General features: G+C 40.4%; 1 protein-coding gene and 2 long non-coding RNA genes across 3 annotated transcripts; 1 reads left to right on the top strand and 2 right to left on the bottom strand.

Annotated features, from left to right (window-relative positions):
• Window positions 1–1,382, top strand: LOC140798181 (uncharacterized). Its single transcript, XR_012110798.1, has 2 exons — window positions 1–281; window positions 776–1,382. It is a non-coding gene; the product is annotated as an uncharacterized lncRNA (long non-coding RNA).
• LOC140798182 (uncharacterized) lies at window positions 7–780 on the bottom strand. The gene is made up of 2 exons (XR_012110799.1): window positions 437–780; window positions 7–331 (listed from the first exon to the last, which is right to left on the bottom strand). It is a non-coding gene; the product is annotated as an uncharacterized lncRNA (long non-coding RNA).
• Window positions 1,383–2,236: 854 nt separating the features above from the next.
• LOC140798180 (pentatricopeptide repeat-containing protein At5g66520-like) lies at window positions 2,237–4,480 on the bottom strand. Its single transcript, XM_073151944.1, has one exon. It carries the CDS (start codon window positions 4,455–4,457, stop codon window positions 2,370–2,372), a length of 2,088 nt encoding a protein of 695 aa, XP_073008045.1. The 5' UTR covers window positions 4,458–4,480; the 3' UTR covers window positions 2,237–2,369.
• Window positions 4,481–23,872: the final 19,392 nt, after the last annotated feature.

The following is a 23,872-nucleotide window of genomic DNA, read 5'->3' as shown; positions in this document are numbered from 1 at the left end:
TGCAGATGACCAATCATTAGATAGACTTTACTTATATTAAGTTGAGCTGCGCGCCAACACACACAGTTAACGTTGATTACAAGGCATTTATAGAAGACTTGGAGATGAGAAGGCTTGACACTAAGATTTGAACTCCTCTCAAGTCTCTCAACTACTCCCCACTTCAGACATGGAGCTCTCTTTTTCCCTTCTGCTGCTGATGCTCCTATTCTCCAATCTTCTACTGCACACTTCGACAGCCCTTTCCATGCAATCCAAGGAAGAACTCAAACAATTCGAAGGCACTCTTTCCTTCTACTTCGTCTTGTTTTATATATCTGTTGGAATTGCTCTGTATTTTGATTTGCAGAAGCTTTTAGAAACATGTAAAACTTCATCTCTGATTGGGATATTGTTCTTGGATATAAGGCAATAACATCTACCTATTATTGCTTACCTTGCAGTTCTTGCATTTCAGGTAAATTTCACTTGAAGGATTGACCTGAGAGGAAAAGCAAAAGATAAATTCATTACATGCTTGCCTAATTATACACAACAAAGCTCTTAATAAGTGTCTATATATTCTATGTGATAAAAAAAAAAAAAAAACTGTGTCCTGCTCTCCTGAGGATGATTTGTTCCACTGACTCTGTTAAAAGAGCTAGTTCCAGCTCTATTGTTTATCTCTTACCTATTTTTTTAAAGAGATTCTTCATCATTAGCATAGGAAACTTGATATGGAAGATGATGTAGCAATCTATGTAATTTAATGATATACTTAATGTTGAAATTGCAGAGGAAAATGACCTTTATCGTACCAGCCGACGCAATGAGATCTTCCATCCCTTGACCGGTTTATGTGTCTTGAGGAAGGCACTCACAGATCCACTGAAGCTGGGTCCTTGTGCAAGATCAGATGCATGGAGTTACACTCCCCAGAACTACTTGGTGGTCAAAGGCACATATTACTGCGTGCAATCCATTGGGGTCGGCCAACCGGTGAAGCTGAGCATCATATGTACACCATCGGACTCACAGTGGTTCATGAAAACCTACTCAGAGAAGACACACCTTTCGACAGTGCTGGCTGATGGAACTAAGGTGTGCTTGGACATCGATGGCGATGGTATGGTTGTCTCCAATCCATGTAACGGCTTTGGTAGCTCTGGAGCTAGTGATGCAGATAGCCAATGGTTTGAATTGGTCACTGAATACAAAAGAACCCTTTAGGAATGGAGTAAGAGTGACAGAGTTGTAGTTGTAATATATGGCAATCAAGGAAGGGAGGAGAGCAATTGTGAGATGTAAAAGTATGTACATATGTTTGGACTTTGGAGATGATGTGAATATGCATGTAATGGGGATAAGCATGTATGAAATATATTGGCATGTGGGATCTAGTACGAGTGACATCTAGTATTTGAGCAATGAACTCTAGATATTATCAAGTTTGCTGCACCTAGGACAAGTAGCAATCGGAGGAGGATTAAGGCTTCATTAGGAATTAAGATAATGCTGATCTAATGATAAACCCTATGCTGAAGCTCAAAATATCCAGGGATTAGTTCATCCTTGCTTAAGAAACAAAATGGGTAGTCACCTGTTGGACATCCTCCTATATATAAAAAGTATATTACTTGATGAAATCAGATGACATAAAAAAATCACAAACGTAACTATGAAATCAGATTATTAAATTTAGAACTACCAGAAAGCATCTCAAGAAGAACAAAAATAATTACACCATTTCATTCTGATGTACCGAATGTATCATACCATTTTAGCCTCTTGTTTCCATGCTTCCCTGTGAAGGAAGAAGCAAATAGAGAATTTTCCCTGTGCTCCATCCCAGATAAGAATTAATCTTCTGGAGAAAAGTAACCTCTGTTTCCATTTAAAGGAATTAAAAGACCATCTAGATGAAGTCACAAAAGGAGAACTAAGCTGAATAAAGCTCTTCCACGTCAGTGTTGCCTGAGTTCTGGTGGAGAGCTGCGGAAGAGCTGAGAAGCATTGTAGCAGAAGCTAATTATTCTAGAAAAGGTTAGAAAGAAACAAGCTCAGATGTATTGCAGCTTCATGGAGATCATAAATCTACGGATAGTGACCTAGATATCTTTCTTCAAACCAAATTCATCAAATGAATAGTTTTCTTCTGAAGCAGGTTACATCGGTTTATACTGTTCTTTTTACAGTTTGAGTTGTTAAAGCAGATAGATACCTTGAGTTATCAATAATAACAACAATTTGCCAAATATGAGAAAAGTACAGAGATCGTCGGCCACCTTGATATATTGCTTGCTTATATGGTCAATTTACTTACAGATTAACCACCTATGATGTAGTAACACTATTATCATTTTAACATCAACAAAAACCTTTTCATGGTTTCACCAATAATCATTGCAGGAGCAAGTCCCATCTTTAAAATGATGGAATCTGTTTCTATCCCGGACAACAATCTCTCTCGCATAAACCTTGGAGATCAACTTAGTTGCTATATGGCAATCCATACATACTCTAAGGTTCTTTGACAACCTAATAGTAGCTCCAGGAGGAGATTTTATAAGACCAAAAGAAATTGCTAGCTTCTCACTATGATGGGACACTGACACTTCCTTCTCATCTTCCTCGGCATCTAGTCTTGCATCAGCAATATTAGGAATATATCCAACGACCTTAATTTTTGTAATAATCTCGTTTACTTTATCATATATCTCCTTCGACTGAGGGTGTGCACTGTCTTCGGCAAAGAATTCAAAGATCGTACCATCCAGCTCAATTAAACTGCATCCTGGAATTTTCTTTATTCCCTTTTCCTTCATTAGATTCCTCACCCTAATTGCCTCCTCCAATTTCCCAACTGATGCATAAATGTTCGAGAGAAGTATATAATCTCCACTATGTCGGGGATCCAATCTAACAATTTCCTTCAAGGATTCCTCCCCAAATTCAATATTTTTGTGAATTTTACAAGAAGCCAGCAATGTTCTCCAGACAACAGCATTCGGCTCAATAGGCATGCACTTGATAAATTGATATGCCTCATGAATAAAACCAGCTCGACCAAGAATATCAACCATGCAACCATAGTGTTCAATCTTTGGCTCAATATCATATTCTCTACTCATGCTATCAAAAAATTGGCGACCCTCTTCAACTAGACCTGCATGACTACAGGCTGACAGAACACCAATAAAAGTCACCTCTGTTGGCCTCAAATTATCTTTAAGCATCAAAGAGAATAAATCAAGAGCTTCTCTTCCTCTCCCATTATTTGCTAGTCCCCGTATTAGCACGGTCCAGGTCCATGCATTTCGCATCTGCATCTTGTCAAAGGCCTCGAATGCATTCTCTATGCATCCGCACTTTGCATAAAAATCTACTACAGCAGTGCCAAGAGTTACAGTCATATGCAACCTCTTTCTCTTTATGTAGGAATGCACCCACTTGCCCGTCTCAAGAGCCCCCAAAACAGCACAAGATGAAAGAACACTGACCATAGTGATTTCATTGGGATCCACTTCAGCAACCTGCATTTCGTGGAAAAGAGCAAGAGCTTCCCGGCACTGATTCGACTGGGTATAACATGAAATCATTGCGCTCCAAGCAACCACATCCCTATAAGGCATTTCATCAAACAAATTCCGCGCCTTCTCAACCTCCCCACATTTTCCATACATGTCCACCAGTGATGTGACCAAATTCTGATTACCCTTCAACCCATTTTCTTCCACATACCTACAAATCCACTCCCCTAAATCCAACACCCCTAACCGACCACATGCCGTCAGTACACTAATCAATGTAACCTCATCAAAAGCAGCCCCCAGCTCTAACATGTAACGAAACAACTCAACAACCTCCGTCCAGTCTCCAGCTCTGAAATACCCTGCGAACATGGCATTCCATGTAACAATTCCCCGCCCCAGCATTTCATCAAACAGGCGCCGCGCAACAGAGACCTCCCCACAACTCGCGTACATATGAATCAAGCTATTCAACACAAACTCCTCGGACCCAAATCCACATTTCAAGACATGGGTATGGATCTGCTGGCCATGTCTAAGAGAATTGAGCCTAGAGCAAGTTTTTAGGAGGCATGATAATGTGTGACGATCGGGCGGGACGGAGTGGTCGAGCATGTGGAGGAAGAGGAGGAAGACGTCGCCATGGGAACGGGAGCGGAGGAAGGCGCGGATCAATATGTTATAGAATTGGGAGTTGCGGCGAGGGTTGTGGCGGAAAAGCTTGAGGGCGTAGCCGAGGGAGTCGGGGAGGACGAGGGCGGAGGACTCGAGGAGGTTTTCGGCAATGGAAGGGTGGCCGGAAGAGCCGGTCTTGATGAGGTGGCCGTGGATTTGGCGGAGTTCGTGTTGGGTTTTGCAGCGGTGGAGGAGAAGGGTCTTGGGATTTGCTGGGAGGGGGGAGACGGGCGGGAAAGAGGGAGCGAGAAGGGTAGTAGCGATGACGGCCATTTGATTTCTTGCTCGATTTTGAGTCCGTTGTAGATTTAACTTAGATGACTCGGATGCTTACAATTTGTTGGGGTTTTGACCAAATTAGTCCTCTCCCAATTTTTTTTTTCATTAGTTAAGATGACGAATGCTAGAGTTGGACAAAAGGTCAAACCTGTAACACCAAAACGCTAAACACGTGTATTGCATGAGCCCACATAGCACATGCATTGTACGAGCCTGCATAGCACGTGCAAGACACCTGACAACTTCATTAATTGCCGAAATTAAATAAACTTGTATCAACACCATAATTTATCCATAATATCTAAAATAAAAATAACTCATCTATGAATATCAACAATATACTAATAACCCAAATAAGGCCCCATAGGACACAACATATCATGAGAAGCATCTCACTATTACATATACACAATAATAATATATACATAATACATTAAATACAAAGTCATGTGTTTATAATAACAATAAGGATAAATACGTCACTTTGAAGGTCAACTGATACATCATATAACATGACTTATCTAGCATACAAAACTAACTACACTCTACTTCTCAATCACACGCAAGATCTCTAAGGGAGTATCCTGCCATATTTGTTCAACTAAGTTTTTGAAAAAGAGAAACAAAAAGAGTCATGACTTAAATGTTCAGTGAATAAACCTTACCTCGAATCAGTGATGCCAAACAGAGAGTAAATTATGTACTGAATAATATAAATCAAAAAGAAGTATCATACAATAAATGAGCATATATGCATATCCTCGATAATATTGGATGTAGATTAGATATCATGTCCTAACTAATCAAGAATACAATTCCCGACAATATATAAGTAAATCTCCATGTCATATTATCATTGTTATATTCTCAAATATAACATATATGATATATGCCGACTATGACTATGCTATAACATCAAATACAATTATATATAGAGCATGATAACTTCTCGATAATTATATATATATATATATATATATATATATCTCAAATGATAATGGAATTATATGCATTCTTAGTATCACAATCATCACTGTCATCTTGGTATAATATCATTATACTAGACCACTATGCACAATCAATACCTAGTATTCGATCTCATTATCTTGCCTATAGGCTCAAAGCATACTCTACCATATGCTAAAGGTATATCAGTCATAATCATACCATATCATACGCAAATATCCATCCAGTTTGGATACCCACTAGTTAATAGAAATCACATTAGGGTTACTCACCACACCTATGCTCTAGCGAACGGTAGCTGTTCAATGTGTGCACCAGACTCAACTGACCTCGGACATAGGCCACAAGATATCGCATATCAGATCATAATCATCACATCAGGCACCCCTAACCTTGGCACCTACTTGGTTACCTTTATACTTTTTCTATCAATTTTCCTATTATCTCAACATAAAATCATAACAATATAGTCATCTACAATCATCTTTCAATATCACCAGCATATTCATATCCAAAATCAGTTTAATCAAATGAATGATAAAATATGCTCGATTAAAATCATCTCAAAATAAGAATATATAATTATGCTAGAGGCTAAAATATGCATGTACATAATTATATAATATATCATAATTTGAAAAAAGTATTTAGAAGATAAAACTACTCACAACAACTGTAATTACCAAGTGACCACTCTTTTACGTTTGCTGCAACAATGATTAGTACTCATTAGAAAGGTTCATAGGGTCTTGAACAGAAGGGTTGAAATCTAAAATTATTTATAATAATATATCAGTCTTTCCACTAAAGTTAACTTGACCAAAATATAATTTCTTGTTGTAATCATATATTATTAATTCTAAATGTTATGTTTGGTTTACAATCGATATTTCATTCTCCTATTACTATTAATTCCTATATTGTTTTTGTTATTTATTATCATAATTATTTTATATAATAGTATCATTATTTAACACATAATCATCTACATGTTATTATCTGTGATAATTAAGAAAAATAAAAATAAATTACTTTTTAATGCAAGTACCTACATATGAATATATTCACATAACTCTAATAATTACTATACCTAGCTAAGATTAATATAGTAATTATATTGCATGTATTTTGCTAATCATGGTATAAATAAATTTATTTACTAATCATGGTATAATTAAATAACTAATAACATAATTTTAAAAAATTAAAAAATATTTTTACACAGTGCTGGGCTCAACCCAGCACCTTAGTGCTTCAGGGTGCTGGGCTGAGCCTAGTACCACTGTAGCCAATAGGTCAAACTGAGGAGAGAAGAAGAAAAGGAGGAGGAGAAGAAGAAGAAGAAGAAGAAGAAGAAGAAGAAGAAGAAGAAGAGGGAGAGGAAGGAAGAATAAGAAGGGGATGGGGCTGGGTCGCAAGGGAGGGGAACGATAGCTATTGGCAACTTAGTGGTCGACCTCTCGCCGGCGGCTTGGTCCTCCGGTAGCCCCGAGAGGAGATAATAAGAGAGGAAGAGGGGTACAAAGAGAGAGAGAATGAGAGAAGGAAGGAGAAAGAGAGACTTACTAACGGTTAGGAGGGTCAACGGCGTCTCTTCCCGGTCGTTGAAGGTCGCTATAGAGCTAGAGGGAGAGTGTAACAACCCAATCTTAAAAAAAACAAAAATTATTTATGGGCACGACGCGATCGGCCACACTGTGGCTGGCCTCGTGCCCATGCAAGTTGCTCATGCAGCTTGGTGGGGCGCCACGCGGCCGCGGCCGCTGCCGCAGCCAACCGGCTACGGCCAGCTGGCTGCGGCGAGCCCCGGCGCCGCCACTACTCCTCCTCCACCGCCTTCTCTCTCTCTCTCTCTCTCGGCCACCCTCTCACTCTACTCTCTCTCTCTATACCGACACCTTTCCTAGAGCTGTCGCCGCCGCCGGTGAGACCTCTCACTCCCCCCCTCTCTTTCCTCTCTCTCTCTCTCTCTCTTGCCCGAGGTTGGGCTTGTCGGAGCCGAGCGGCCGGTGCCCTCCCCGCCGGCTTGGGTCCGCAACCTCCTCCCTCCCCTCCTCTCTTTCTTCTCTTCTTCTCTTCTCTTCTCTTCTTCTTCCTTCTTTCTTCTTCCTTTCTTCTTCTTCTTCCTAAGCTACTTCTTCTCTTTTTGTTTTTCTGCAACAGTGCTGGGCTTAGCCCAACACTGTAGCAGGCTAGTGCTGGACCAAGCCCAGCACTAGTACTAGTAATCCTTATTTTTTATTTTATTTATTTACTTGTTTAGGTATTTCTATTTTAATTAATACAAAGAATTTATACATTATTTATTTTAATAATAATATATATTCTTCAATATGATTATTGTTAATTATAATTAATTAACGATTAATTAGGTTATAAACTATTGCACATGAATATAGGTAATACTTAAATTTATTTATTTATTTATTTACTTATATGTATATTAGATTAATAGATAGATTTGTAATTTATAATTATTAGATTTATATTCTAATATTCTTATGATATACATTTTAAGTAATTTTATTAATTTATTATACATTATTATTTTCTAACAAATAAGATAATGACTACATAGTCCCTAATTAATCAAGATATAATTTAATTATAATTAGATTTTTATCTATATTTATATTTTATTTATAATTAAAAATCTAGCCAATTATAAAAATAAGTAGAAATTCTAAAATCTAATAAATCATCATATTTTACTTGAATGGACTATAATGGGATAAACAACTAACTTTATGTTACTTAAACATTTTCAGATCCCGAACCCCTTATTTGAGACCCCGTGGACCTTGCTAGCGAGAAGTGTCACGCGGTTGATGGGCGAATGTAAGGGATACGTGGTTTGTATCTTTTGATCGGTGTGAGTAGTCTTATCCTCTAGACGTCTTTCTCAAATTAGGATATATTATATATTATATGCATGCATGTTTGGCCTCTAGCATGATTATATGACTTTATCTAGAGATGATTACAGTCGAGCATATTTTTATCATGCATTTGATTAGGCTGATCTTGGATATGAGTATGATAATGATAAATAGATATGATTAGAGATGATTATACTGTTATGATATCATGTCGGAATGATTTCTAGTATGAGTGTGCATGTGACAGACTAGCGAGAATATGCATGTGTTAGATACATGGTTGGAGTCGGCATTGCATCATTTTTCTCTTGATTCCTGTTTCACCTAAATTCCTGTTATGCATTAACTCGTTATTGTACTGGATATATACATGTGATCTGACATTTAGAAGGAAAGCATGAAATGTGATTGATAGGATAGTTGATAGAAAGCGTGAGGATACCCGAGTAGGCGCTAGGGTTAGGGGTGCCTGGAGTGATGATTATGGTCACTGATATGCGATATCTCATGGCTCATGTCCGAGGTTAGTTGAGTCTGTGTGCACAGACAATCGGACATATGTCGTTCGCTAGGGCATATGTGGCGAGTTATCCTCACGAAGTTTCTATCAGCTAGGTGGGTGCCCGATCTGGATGGATTTTGATATAATCTTAGCGTATGACAGGGTATGATTGATGACTAAGATACCCTTAGCGTATGGCAGGGTATGCTTTGAGTCTACGAGTAGGATGTTGAGATCGGGTACTGGGTGTTGACTGTGCACAGTGGTCTAGTACGATGATGGCATATAGAGATGTCATTGATGACTGAGATGTTGAGAAATACATATGATTTCATTATCATCTGATTACCTGATTATTGAGTGGTCAATATACATCATATATGGTTGCATTTGATATCATAGCATTGTCATGATCGGCATGCATTATATATCATATTTGAGAGAGTTATGATAATCGTATGACATGGTGACATGTTTATTCATTATCGAGGATTATGTATTCTTATCAGTTATGACATGTTATCTATATTTCATTTACGTATTATTGAGGACACATTTATTTACTCATTCATGACATGATACTCTTTCGATTCATATTATCCAAGTACATAATTTACTCTCTATTTGGCATCACTGATTCGGGGTAAGGTCTATTCACTGAGTCTTTTGCTCATAACTCTCTTTATTTCTCTTCTAACCCCTCAGATATGTGGTACGTGATAGCGACTTAAGAAGATATTTTAGAGCGATGATGATGTGAGCTATAGACGCGAGATGGTATAGATGATAGTTTATATAGAAATTGAGTTGTACCAATATTTGATATTTGTACTCTTTTGTATTAGACAATGATTTGTATAATACAAGTCGAATCATAGTGTACTCTTGTATTAGTTATTTTAGTTGTATCTTGATGGTTTGTTGTGGCCTGTGTGGATCCTGCTAGATTATGTAGCGGTGTAGTGTATATTATTATAGACTTGGATATTCATATGTTAACAGATTTATTTGGTTAAGAGTATGATTTATTTGGTGATGGATTATGTGATCATGGATAGGTTAGCAGATTTTATTTGATGATGTCATAATTATATGTGCATAGGGGAGTATCTATGCGTGACGGGCCCTGCCCGTCATATCGCGTGAGCCGCGCGTGCCGTGTGGGCGCATGGGCGTGCACATGCTCGTGCCGGACAGGGCCGTTACATAGAGAGAGATCTAGAGAGAGTAAAAGATAGAGAGAATGAGAGAGAGAAAATTGGAGAGAGAGAAAGAGAAAATTGGAGAGAGAGAGAGAAAATTAGAGAGAGAGAGAGAGAGCGAGAGAGGAAGAAAGAGAGGCTAGGATGGTCACGTGGCGGTAGAGTGGCTGATGGGCTTGGTCCCACCTCCACGCATTGCCGCGAAACCAACTCAGTGGAGGTGCGTGGCACCTCCACTATGGTCGATTGCGTCATTCCCAGCTATTCCAATTGCCTTAATGAACGAACTTGCACGGATGGGTTAATACACTTAAAACGGTTAGAAGATTAGCGCTTTATGTACAATTTAGACACTTATCAATTACACAATTTACAAAATACATCTTTAATAATGATGTTTAATTTATTTAATTACAAACTACCCGTGTGGAATGGTATTGGCCTCTGTAAATAAAATACTAATAAATTTAGCGTTTTAGTGACATAAATGTTGAGCTTGTTGACGTTACTTTTAGTAAGAAAATGTTGAATTCTTCAACATTTTATGAGCATCTATAGGAAAATAAATCACTTTTAATATTAAGTTTACAGTGTAGTCTCCGTAGATGAATAAAATTTAGGGGAAAACTTAGTTTGGTCAGAAAAAACTTCAAAGCACGACATTCATACCTAATGCATGTGAACTGTGAGCATATTACATTTTCTTTAATTACCAGCATGGCGTAATTCTGCTTTACTATTAGCTAGATGGATGCTTCTCTCATGGCACTTTATGCCCTGTTGATAAGGACCCTAATAGTGCAAATTATCAGCAATTGACACAATAATTTGCACTATTAGGATGCTTATCAGCATGGCTCCTAAAGTGCAACTTAATGTTGCAGTACTATTAGCCACGATTATCACCTCAATGTTTTTGGAACCGGGCTCCGATAAGTGTGTAACAAATCCCTTATCACAAGTATGGGTAACCAATAACTGATTTAGTCAAAATAAAAAATTATAACCATGTAGAACAAGTCAACAACCCAAGAAGGCAAAAGAAGAATCCCTAATAAAACCCAACTTCCTAAAACTCCAAATTTAAGCACCCAGTCTATAATGAACATCTTTCTAACCCCACGATCACTACGAGTCTAAATCTATAGACAAAACTATATTTTGACTCACGTAAAGAAAGTTAAGATTACTGTGGATTTCCAAAGTTAAGAAGTAATTCGAGATCAAACGATTAGATATTGAGTGCTTCTAAGATTGAGATAAATTCAAGATAGAGAACGAACCTATCAGGATAGATCGTGGAAAGGGGAGGTCGAAGAGGCATGGTGGTGATTGGCTAAAGGTTATGGTATAATTGTGTAGATGTCAATAGTGGAAGTCGAGGTAATCAGTAGGAAATGGATAGAGAAATAGGGTCGTTCCTTAGGGTCAATGGGGTGCGGCTAGACGAAAAGGAAGGAAGCAATGAAGATCTTAGATGATGACGAGAGTTTCAAAGCTTAGAGATAGTTGAATAAGGAGGAAGGAGACGATCATGCAAATTAACTTCAATAATCTAAGAGAAAAATTCTAGTGCACATCACATCTATTTATAGGTGGCTCCCTAATTCGATTAGACTTGACAATAGGATAGAACAAGCTCTAGTCTTATTACCTAACATAATCAAAAAGACTTAATTAAAACACATAAACTAGAGTTCCTTAACATCGGGGGCGACCTTGAGGGTGTTTGAACGCTAATTTATTTTCTTGGCTCTTGGGAAATTGTTGTTCGAATGGGCATTGGGAGCATTCAAATGCCTATTTAATTTTCTGCTCTCGAGAGATTGCATTCAAACGCCCGAAGGATTGTTGGAATGCCAATTTATTTTGTTGCTCTTGAAAATTTTGTGTTCTAATGCCTAAAGGGCAGTTTGAATCCCAATCCCAAAATTAGGTCTTTCGATTGTTGAAACTTTATTTCCTTCTACAAACAAACTATTAGCTAACTGTTACAGTCCACTATGCTTTCCCACCTTTTCCTCAAGGTGTAGAGTATTAGAGTATGTAAACAATCTATCATTATCTAAAGCTCACTTGTCCTCATTAGTATTGTAACACCCCAAAACTAAAAAAAAAAAATCCCGTGACGCACTCGCTCGTGCGTCCGAGCGCGTGCGTCACAGGCGCCTGCCACTCTACCCCACCTCCTCCTCTTCTTCCTCTTCCCCTTCCCTTGCCATGCACGCCACCTTTCTCATCTTCTTATCTCCTTCCCATCACCGCAGCCATCTCGATCCTCCCCCCCCCAATTTCCTCCTCCATCGCATTGCCTCTCTCCCTATCTCGCGGATTGCCGTTGCCGCCGGAGTCGACGAATTGCCGTTGCCGCCGAAGCCGGACCGAGAGCTGTCGAGCCTACCAGCCAAACCCCCCGGTAAGCCTGCCCCCCTGCCAGCAACCTCGCGTCTAGCCGCCGATCCGAGAAGCCCCGGTCGAGGGAGAGAAGCCACCTCTAGGCTTCGAGCCCTTGGTGATGGGAGGAGGATGGACTCTCCATGGCCGTCGGCCATGAAGCGCGGTCGTCGCCATCGGGTCCATCTCCTTCCCCTTTCGCTCAATCGCTGGCCTCGTGCCGTGCCGCCCCTCGTGCTACGCCGTCGGCCTCGTGCCGCGCCGCCCGCAGCCCTGCAACCCCGTGGATCCCTCTCACCGCCTCGATCTCCTTCCCTTAGGAGGAGATGGGGTGGAAGGGTGGGAGGTTTAACCCCCACCCATTCCCCCTTAGTGGGCTGCAGCCCACTAAGCTAGTTTTGGCTGGGCTGCAGTCCACAGCCCACCAGCTCGGTTTGGGTCAGCTGCAGGCCGCAGCCCACTTGGTCTTGGACTCGGGTGGGCTGCAGGTTGTAGCCCACTAACCCAAGTGTTGGGTGGGCTGTAGTCTTGCAGCCCACTAATCCAACCTTGGTGGGCTGTGGTTGGGCTCCCAGCCCATCAAGGCCCTCTTGTTATTTGGGTTAGGTTTGAGCATGCTCATTGCCTCTAGTCTAGCCCATTTGGGGCGTTTGGACCCTATAACCCTATCTATCTTTTTCACCTGATTTAACTAGCCTGATCCCTCATAATGACAATCTAGTATCATGTGAATTTTAGGATAACATAAGACTCGCCCAAGGGGACCCTTGACTCATGTATTTGCCAAACATAAATGCGCTAATAAGATAATTAATTCTATTGGTTCGCTAATCTTACGTATGGCTTACTTGCGTGAATTAATAGGATTTACACCGCGTGAGGAGGATTTTGGCTAGCTAACGAGATTTACCTTATTGTGGAGACCCCCAGGCGAATAGAGTTATACAAATCTAGAATAATATAATTACAGTCATTATACCTGTAATGACACTATAGGAAATGTCGGTATTAATGCATGCATTTAGTACACCATGTTATATCTTTACATATGCAGTTATTGATAACTTGCTCATTATGATATTATGAGATTGTTAATGTAGTATAAGCATTAGCGTGATATGCTTTGCATGTATCCTGTATGATATACCCTTGCATATATATCTATTGTAAATATAGAATGTAACGATCAGGATGACTATGATATGCTTTATACACCCATAGACACTGCACCACTTCCACCCATCATTAGTAGTCGAATTCTGACTAGGCAGTACCCTTACTCACTCAGCCCAGGGTTAAGGGTAGAGTGTATCTTATATGACTATACTATTAGCGGCCTACACCTGAGGTCGGGAAGCCTGTGTGGCATTCAGATAGTTATACTGCATAGTTAGGACTAGATTATGATGATAGAAGAACATGATTGTGAGGCGGGGATATAACTCTAGCGGTACCCGAGGACGTAGGGTTAGCACGTCTGTTGATGAGCCGAGGGCTCCCGATTCTCCCACCGAGAGCGGTGATAATTTAGAGAGAGTGAGATATGGGCTTATGACCGGGGTCCTTAGTCTGATGGCCACAGACAACCGATCACATGTAGTGTCGCCATATACGTGTAGGTGACATTACCGCTAGATGTGTATATATCCTCCCTCGATGTATGAGATGATAGATGATTATGTGATGGATGATTGTTTCTTGATAGTATTTACCCTGTGTGGTGAATAGCTCGGTGAGCGATGGTAAGTATGATTAATGCTTTGGTAGGCATGAGATGACTAAACTGCTATTTTATTGCTATGCATAACATGTAAAGCCTATGATTGAAATGTGTACGAATAAGAGATTGTATCAAGCTTTATATCTGTGTGAACTTATCGTGATACGTTTAGGAACTAGCATGTTCTAGGATAGTGACTGGTAATCTTAATCAATTGCATTGATTTAGTAAATTATGGTAAGTCATTTCAATAAGCATATCGTTATTGTTAGCAAATATAGGCATACATTGGATATACACAAGTGATTTCATTATTTTAAATTGTATGGATCCTACTCGCTGGGCTGTAAGCTCACCACCTCGTGGTGGCATTATTTCAGAGCTAGGGGACGTAGGTGCGCGTAGATACTTCTGGTGGCCAGGATTGAAGAAGAGCATTGCAGAGTTTGTAGCTCGATGCTTGATTTATCAGCAGGTCAAAATTGAACATCAGAGGCCGGCTGGGACACTCATGCCATTACCTATTCCTGAGTGGAAGTGGGAGCATATCACTATGGACTTTGTGGTGGGTCTGCCGAAGACTTTGAAGAAAAAGGATTCTATATGGGTGATTGTGGATCGATTGACCAAGTCAGCTCACTTCCTCCCAGTCAGTACCACTGATTCTATGGATCATCGAGCCACTTTATTCCAGGATGAGATCTTTGCTCGCCATGGGGCACCAGTTTCTATAACTTCTGACCGTGACCCCAAGTTCACCTCTAGGTTGTGGCATCATTTTGCTAAGTCACTGGGTACCAAATTGCAATTCAGCACTGCCTATCATCCTCAAACTGATGGTCAATCAGAGCGGACCATCCAGACCTTGGAGGACATGCTACGTGCCTCAGTTGCAGACTTCGAACTCAGTTAGGACTAACACCTTCCCCTAATTGAGTTCGCCTATAATAATAGTCATCACTCTAGCATTGGGATGCCCCCTATGAAGCTTTATATGGACGAAAATGTCGGACACCTGTCAGTTGGGATGAAGTGGGGGAACGAAAGATAAAGAGCTCAGAGCTGATATAGGAGACCGTGGACAAAGTGCGGAAGGTACGGGAACACTTGCAGGTTGCCCAGAGTCGACAGAAGAGTTATGCTGACCGTCGACGTCGAGACCTAGAGTTTCTAGTCGGGGACAAAGTCTTCCTCAAGGTCTCGCCGTAGAAAGGGGTATTTCGGTTTGGGAAGAAGGGCAAGCTGAGCCCTCGATATATAGGCCCTTATGAGATCTTGGCACGGATAGGACCGGTTGCTTACCGGGTGGATTTGCCATCAGAGCTATCTCAGATTCATAATACATTCCATGTGTCGGTGTTGAGAAAGTACCTATATGACCCGTCACATGTTTTGAGGGAAGAACCTATCCAGCTGAGAAAGGACTTGTCCTATGAGGAGCAACCAGTTCGGATGATGTGTGAAGACGCTCCGAAGAAGAGTCGTACCTCTGGTCAAGGTCCTTTGGCAGCATCATGGAGTAGAGGAAGCTTCATGGGAGCCTGAGGAAGAGATTCAGTCTACCTACCCTCATTTATTTATCGATTCAGGTGCGTAATTTCGAGGGCGAAATTTCTTGTTGTTGGGGATAGTTGTAACACACCAAAACTATAAAAAAAAAAATCCCGTGACGGGTGCGTCACAGGGCCTGCCACTCTGCCCCCCTCCCCTTCTTCTTCCTCTTCCCCTTCCCTTGTCGTGCACGCCACCTTTCTCATCTTCTAATCTCTTTCCCATCACCGCAGCCATCTTGATCCTCCCCCCTCCCATTTCCTCCATCACCGCATTGCCTCTCTCCCTCTCTCGCGAATTGCCGAAGCCAGAGTCGACGAAGTGCCGTTGCCACCGAAGCCAGACCGAGAGCTGTCGAGCTTGCCAGCCAAACCCCCCGGTAAGCCTCCCCCGTGCCATTAATTTTGATAGTGTAAACCCCCTCCCTCGCCGTCGTCGGAGCCCACAGCGGCCAGCGACCTCGCGTCTAGCCGCCGATCCGAGAAGCCCCGGTGGAGGGAGAGAAGCCACCACTAGGCTTCGAGCTCTTAGTGATGGGGGGAGGATGGACTCCCCATGGCCGCCGGCCATGGAGCGCAGTCATCGCCGTCGGGTCCATCTCCTTCCCCTTTTTCTTTCCCTTTTCCCCTTTCGCTCACCCGCCGGCCTCGTGCTGCGCCACCGGCTTCATGCCGCGACGCTAGCCTCGTGCTGCGTCGCTAGCCTCGTGCTGCGCCGCCGGCCTTGTGCCCCACCGCCCGCAGCCCCGCAACCCCATGGATCCCTCTCACCACCTTGACCTCCTTCCCTCAGGAGAGCAGATGGGGTGGAAGGGTGGGAGGTTTAACCCCCACCCATTCCCCTTTAGTGGGCTGGAGTGGTCTGTAGCCCACTAAGCTAGTTTTGGGTGGGCTGCAGTCCGCAGCCCACCAGCTCGGTCTGGGTGGGCTGCAAGCCGCAGCCCACCTGGTCTTGGACTCGGGTGGGCTGCAGGTTGCAGCCCACTAACCCAAGTGTTGGGTGGGCTGCAGTCTGCAGCCCACTAATCCAACCTTGGTAGGCTGTGGTTGGGCCCCCAGCCCACCAAGGCCCTCTTGCTATTTGGGTTAGGTTTGAGCCTGGCCATTGCCTCTAGCCTAGCCCATTTGGGGCCATTTGGATCCTATAACTTTGTCTATCTTTCTCACCTGATTTAATTAGCCTGATCCCTCGTAATGATAATCTAGTATCATGTGAATTTTAGGATAACATAAGACTCGCCCTAGGGGACCCTTGACTCATATATTTGCCAAACATAAATGCGCTAATAAAATAATTAATTCTATTAGTTCGCTAATCTTATGTATGGCTTACTTACGTGAATTAATAGGATTGACACCGTGTGAGGAGGATTTTGGAATTCCAGAGGAGCCGACTAGCTGACGAGATTTACCTTATTGTGGAGACCCCCCAGGCGAGTAGAGATACAAATCTAGAATAATATAATTACAGTCATTATACCTGTAATGACACTATAGGAAATGTCGATATTAGTGCATGCATTTAGTACACCATGTTATATCTTTACATATGCAGTTATTGATAACTTACTCATCATGATATTATGAGATTATTAATGTAGTATAAGCATTAGCGTGATATGCTTTGCATGTATCCTGTATGATATACCCTTGCATATATATCTATTGTGAATATAGAATGTAACGATCAGGATGACTATGATATGTTTTATACACCCATAGACACTGCACCACTTCCACCTATCATTAGTAGTCGAATTCTGACTAGGCCCTTACTCACTCAGCCCAGGGTTAAGGGTAGAGTGTATCTTATATGACTATACTATTAGCGGCCTACACCTGAGGTCGGGAAACCTGTGTGGCATTCAGGTAGTTATACTGCATAGTTAGGACTAGATTATGATGATAGAAGAATATGATTGTGAGGCGGGGATATAACTCTAGCGGTACCCGAGGATATAGGGTTAGGGTGTCTGTTGATGAGCCGAGGGCTCCCAATTCTCCCGCCGAGAGCGGTGATGATTAAGAGAGAGTGAGGTATGGGCTTACGATCGAGGTCTTTAGTTTGATGGCCACAGACAACCGGTCACATGTAGTGTCGCCATACACGTGTAGGTGACATTACCGCTAGATGTGTATATATCCTCCTTCGATATATGAGATGATAGATGATTATGTGATGGATGATTGTTTCTTGATAGTATTTACCCTGTGTGGTGAATAGCTCGGTGAGCGATGATAAGTATGATTAATGCTTTGGTAGGCATGAGATGACTAAACTGCTATTTTATTGCTATGCATAATATGTAAAACCTATGATTGAAATGTGTACGAATAAGAGATTATATCAAGCTTTATATTTGTGTGAACTTATCGTGATACGTTTAGGAACTAGCATGTTCCAGGATAGTGACTGGTAATCTTAATCAATTGCATTGATTTAGTAAATTGTGGTAAGTCATTTCAACAAGCATAACGTTATTGTTAGCAAATATAGGCATACATTGGATATACACAGGTGATTTCATTATTTTAAATTGTATGGATCTTACTCGTTGGGCTGTAAGCTCACCACCTCGTGGTGGCATTATTTCAGAGCTAGGGGACGCAGGTGCGGGTAGCGAGGAGTAGCTGCTTTTCCTTTTCAATATGTATGTTAGTTGTATTAAGCCCCTGTGAGGGCGTTATGTTGATGTCGTATTGTGGCCTGTGGAACTTGTATCCGGACTCTTATAGTTGAGTTTATTTATGGTGAAATTGTGCTGTTGTGTGCCTTGTGAAATCTTTGTACTGATAGGTCATGATATACCGCGTGGGGGAATTTACCCACGCGGTTTACACGTGTATTTGGAGGTCTGGGTGTTTCAAGTATCCTCATGGGCATCTATCTACATCACGCTTCCCATCGTCTTTGTACACCGTTGACCGGATATCAAGCGCTTGCCATAGCGAAAGCAAATATGTTTTACTCGTCGCTCCTCCACTTGCGCAGGTGTGAGAGGTCGGATAGAGCCTCCCTTTACGTCAGCTGAAGGCTTGAATAGAGCCTTTGGGCCTAGAAAACTTAAAAGCACACTGAAAAGCATCATATAAGGTGGCTGATGCAAAGCTTTGATGTCTACTTGGATCTCTCCTCCTAGCCTCGACATGAAAGAACTCCGTAGAAGCGCATCCGGCCAAGTCGAGTTGCATCTACAATTGATTTGCTTGAACTCCTCTTGATAAGCATCAATAGTATTTTGTTGCACTAGCTTCGTGAGTAAGGCATCAAAATCTTCATATCCTTCAGCTTTGAAACGTTGAAAAATTCCAGCACTAAGCTCCTCCCAACGCTCCAACCTGTCGTTAGTAGAAGCCAATTTGTACCAATGAAGGGTAGGCCATTCTAAATGAAAACTTGTTAGCAATACCTTGGCATCTTCCATTGTTCGTTGTAAAGCAAAAAAGTGCTCAGCATGACAACCATTTAATAGGGTCTTTGCCTTTAAATTTAGAAAAAATTGATGTTTGTCGTTTGGGTTTAAATACCCCGATCTTCCATAGGTGGACGCCATAGTACATGTCTATAAGGAGGGTAAAAGCAGCATGGCTTAGGCACAACATTTGCCATCAGTCTGGACAAGGTGAGTTTGGACAAAGAAGTGGCTACATGAGATCAGGAGGGGCATCAAGCAGCAATCTATCTTCTCATTTGATCTAACTTGTGGGTTAATATGTGCAATGGAGTCTAAAGTTGATGATCTACACATTTTTTTAGCAATTGTTTCTACCATCATCCTACAATAGCTATTGCTTTCATGTGAGATTCACATGTAGGCTGAGAGAGCTAGCACTAGCAACATAAAATTGTTACGTGATAAAACTAAAATGGCAAAAACAAAAGAAGAGCCCATAGTCAATTTGCATTATATATTAAATATGTATGAGCCTAGCACTCTCAGCAAATGATACTATCACTAGTTTGGTAATATGTAAAAAAATGGCATAGAAAGATTTAAATATTTAAGCCCAACGTGATAAATTCATGAAATACATAAGTATCCTCATTATATACAATATAAGATATGCATCAAATTATATTAGCTAGTATTGTATGACTTCTATGCATGCTAGATTTCTCTACACACAAGTTTGCCAATTACACCTGACACTAAGCCTATAAGCTATTATGTATACTATGCTTGACACTAGACCCATCGATCACTACTCATACTGATCGCAAATGATAACCCCAAGAGGAAGGGTAGACCTTAGCAGTAAAAGTATTTGCTCACCACTCAACAAACATTTGATTAATTATCTGTCATTATGGACTACAGAAATCATTTGTAGACTATCACTAAAAGTACTAAGAATACAACATGTTAGTACGAGCATTTACACCATAGAGCTATTGCCTACTAGGCTATGAAAAGGTGTCCTCACTCTATGCCCATCCGATGCTACTAGATCTATATCATCTTACTCTCATACCTTTAACCTTAATATTGCAAGGGGTTTGACATTTATCAATTGATAATATAATCACACATCTAAGCCCAATGAATGCCGGGCCTAGTTATTTGGGGTTCATAGACTAACATGTGAAGTATGAGGGCTACTATATAAAATTATAATTTAATTATCCTACCTATTATCTTAGCAGGAGAGAAATCGGATATTGTCGAGATATAGAGATCACATCTTAAGGTTGTGCACAAGTGCTAGTTGTATGCTATTTTCGCAAGCAAGATACCAACAATATATATCAACATTTAGACAAAGGAAAAATATTCTCATATTGAATGTGAAAATACGCTAACCCAAAAGGAGATCAAGACAACATGACTCTGACTAGCACACTCGTACATACTCCAAAAACATAGCTACCTAGCAATCAAACTCTGGCTCAAGAGATTGCACAAGCCACCATAAGGAGTGAAGGAAAGCAATTGAGAGGTTAGAGTTGCTGACATACATGGCACGAGGCTGCCGATTGGGTCTCCTAGGCAATTGCAAGGGCTTCCTAAGAACAACACGAAGCAAGATCAAGTCCTGTGGGTGCGCCTCGATGAGTAAAAGTCATTGACAAAGGGAGAGCCAAACCGACAACCACAAGCTCTTCAATTCATCGGGAAGACTACAACGAAACTCAAATAAAAGAAGGGAAAGGAGGGGAGCTTATCGAGAGACTCATAATGAGGTTGGCACCAAGGTCTCAGTGTTGACGACAACACCAATCGGGAGAGAGAGAGAGAGAGAGAGAGAGAGAGAGAGAGAGAGAGAGAGAGAGAGAGAGAGAGAGAGAGAGAGAGAGAGAGAGAGAGAGAGAGAGAGAGAGAGAGAGAGAGAGAGAGAGAGAGAGAGAGAGAGAGAGAGAGAGAGAGAGAGAGAGAGAGAGAGAGAGAGAGAGAGAGAGAGAGAGAGAGAGAGAGAGAGAGAGAGAGAGAGAGAGAGAGAGAGAGAGAGAGAGAGAGAGAGAGAGAGAGAGAGAGAGAGAGAGAGAGGAAGGAGGCATGCGATGCTCGGCCGGAGGAGAGTGCACGCCGCATGCCATGCCAGTAGCATGCTGCATAAGAGCAAGGGAAAGGTGGTAAAACTCGACTCCTTTTATTTTAAGGTATTACATGTACTTTGGTATATGTGTTTTGGTGTCCTTTGTCAATTTCTGACAAAAAGGGGGATTATTATGAGTTTCATGTGATGATGTATGATGTTTGACAAGTTTGACCTTTATTTGTTTGGATGATTCATCTACTGGATGCTATCTTTTTGAATTACATGTGCTTTCATATATACATATATATATTAATATTACATGTGCTTACATATACATCTATTTGATATCTTCTAGGCCTTTTGAGAAGAGAATGAGAATTATACCCCTATCAAACATCATTACTGAATGAAAGGACAGAACAAAATTTTAAAAATTAAATTTGAAGAAGAGAGTTAAAAGAACAAAGATTGGTTTTACAACCTAGAGGGTAAAAGACACTTCGCTTGCACCAAGTGGTCTTGAGAGAGATTAGGAAGCCTTGAATTGTGGCCTCCAAACAAACAATCCTCCTTTTTATAGCCTTTCCATAGAGACCAGCAAATAATAGAGACAAACATATCCCATGCTTGTCTTGTCTTCGAATTTAAATTACTTAGCTTCTTCCAGACAACCAATAGTCCAAAAGAGCTTCTTGATTAAAATTAATGTGGAGAGATTCTGCTATAATAACCTGCATTTAAAGAAAAAAAATAAAAGTTCGTACACGTAGTTTTTATTATCTGAGTGAGGGTGTTTAAGCCCTTACAAGCCTGTTCAACCTATAAACCTTATCCTCCGCACCCTCACTTCATAACCTCGAGGTTGTTCAATGGATACAACTTCACTAATCTCACCCTACAAAAATGTGCTTTTCACATAAAGTTGATACCTTACAATCTCTACGAGCTGCAAAGTGCAAGTATTAGTCTAATAGTATCCCAACGTGCAACAGGGACAATTAACTCTGTATAATCAATGCTAGCTTGTTGTTAGTACCCTTTTGCTACAAGATGAGGCTTGCATTTTACCACTTCTTCCCTCTCGTTTAATTTAGTTTTGTAACTCCATATTACTCCTATTTTCTTTGCTACAACCTCTTTAATTGTTATAAGATCTGGTGAAGTTGTGAACATGACTATCTACCTTATTTCTTCTTCCTCAAACAAACAATCACTGCTCTCATAGTCCTTCACCACACTAGTTCTTTTCTGATCCTCCCTTGAACTGAACTAGTTTCATGAATTGGAGTTAACACTATTTCTTTAGCTGGTGAACCTGAGCCACTATAATCACCTTGCTCAATATGTCCTGAGCCAATAGCATCACCTTGCTCAATTTGCCCTTCTTCAAATGTGTCATCTTGCTCAATTTATCCTTCTTCAAATGTGACATCTTCTGTACTAGTTTCTTGACCTTCTTCTTTATCTCCCCACTCAAGAATTTTAGCGTGAGCTTCTTCACTTATTTTTTTCCAGCTCTACTTTTTTTTTCTTCAAGTATTACATCACAACTTGAAACTATAATAACCCAACCTTAAAATAAATAAATATATAAAATTATGGGCATGAAGTGACTGTGGCCGGCCTTGGGCCCATGCAGTTGCATGAGACAACTTACGTGTGAGGGAGGGGCTGCCACGCGCCCCACCGCCGTTGCTGCAACCGGTTGCTGGCGCCGCCGCCACCTTCTCTCTCTCTTAATCACTCACTCATTCTCCTCTCTCCCCAACACTCCCTCTCTTTCCCTCCTGCCGCCGTTGGCCTACGGCCACTAAGGTGAGCTTCTCTTTCCCTCCCTCCTTTTCTTCTATTCTCTTCTCTTCTCTTCTTCTTCTCCTTTCTTTTTTCTTCTTTTTCTCCTTCTTTCTTCTTCCTCTTCCTTCCTTCCCTTCTTTTTCTCCTTCTTTTTCTTCTTTTAAATTATTTGTTGTATTTACATTAAATTTAAATAAACATTTAATTAATTTAAAGATGTATATATACTCATTAATATAACTATTAGCTGAGCATAAGTAGGATAAATATAATTACTTGTAATTATAAGTATTTTGGTATTTATAGCTTAATTATTATTTTTAGATTAATGTATTTAATTTATTAAAAATAATCAAATTATATAAGTTTTCATTAGTGTTCATGTGTACTTATATATGTATTTATATATATAATGCATTTCTAGCAGCTTATTTTTATATATATTATTTTCCATAAAATAAAATCCTAAGCTATGATCATTAATTTTTATATAAATAAATAATAATTATTTTATGTATAACTAGTGACTAGTTAAGTAAAAGTAGTCATTGCCAAATAATTGAATTATACTTAGTTATTTTATGTACATGTTTTTTTAATTATATTATTGTATATCTGATTCTTTTATGGTTTTTTATCCAAAGAGATTAATTATTATGTCTAATATGTAATTAAAATAAGGTTATCATAATTATATATATATATATACATATTATAAACCCAATAATTTATTAAAATTTAATAAATTATTATATTTTATACGAACGAATTCTAGTTGGATAAACGACTGACTTCTTGCTAGTTAAGCATTTTCATATCCTGAACCCCTTATGTGAGACTCCGTGGATCTAGTTAGTGATGAGTTAACCTTTGGTTAGCGAACATGAGGGATATGTATTCTATATCTTTTGATCGGACTATGAG

Source organism: Typha latifolia, chromosome 11, assembly GCF_019914945.1.
Source record: "Typha latifolia isolate L0001 chromosome 11, TyphaL0001v2, whole genome shotgun sequence".
Classification (NCBI taxonomy): Eukaryota; Viridiplantae; Streptophyta; class Magnoliopsida; order Poales; family Typhaceae; genus Typha; species Typha latifolia.
This window is presented reverse-complemented; position numbering and strand designations above follow the sequence as displayed.

Coding starts and splice junctions, on each gene's coding strand:
- LOC140798180 (XM_073151944.1), bottom strand. CDS start 4,457: ATGGCCGTCATCGCTACTACCCTTCTCGCTCCCTCTTTCCCGCCCGTC.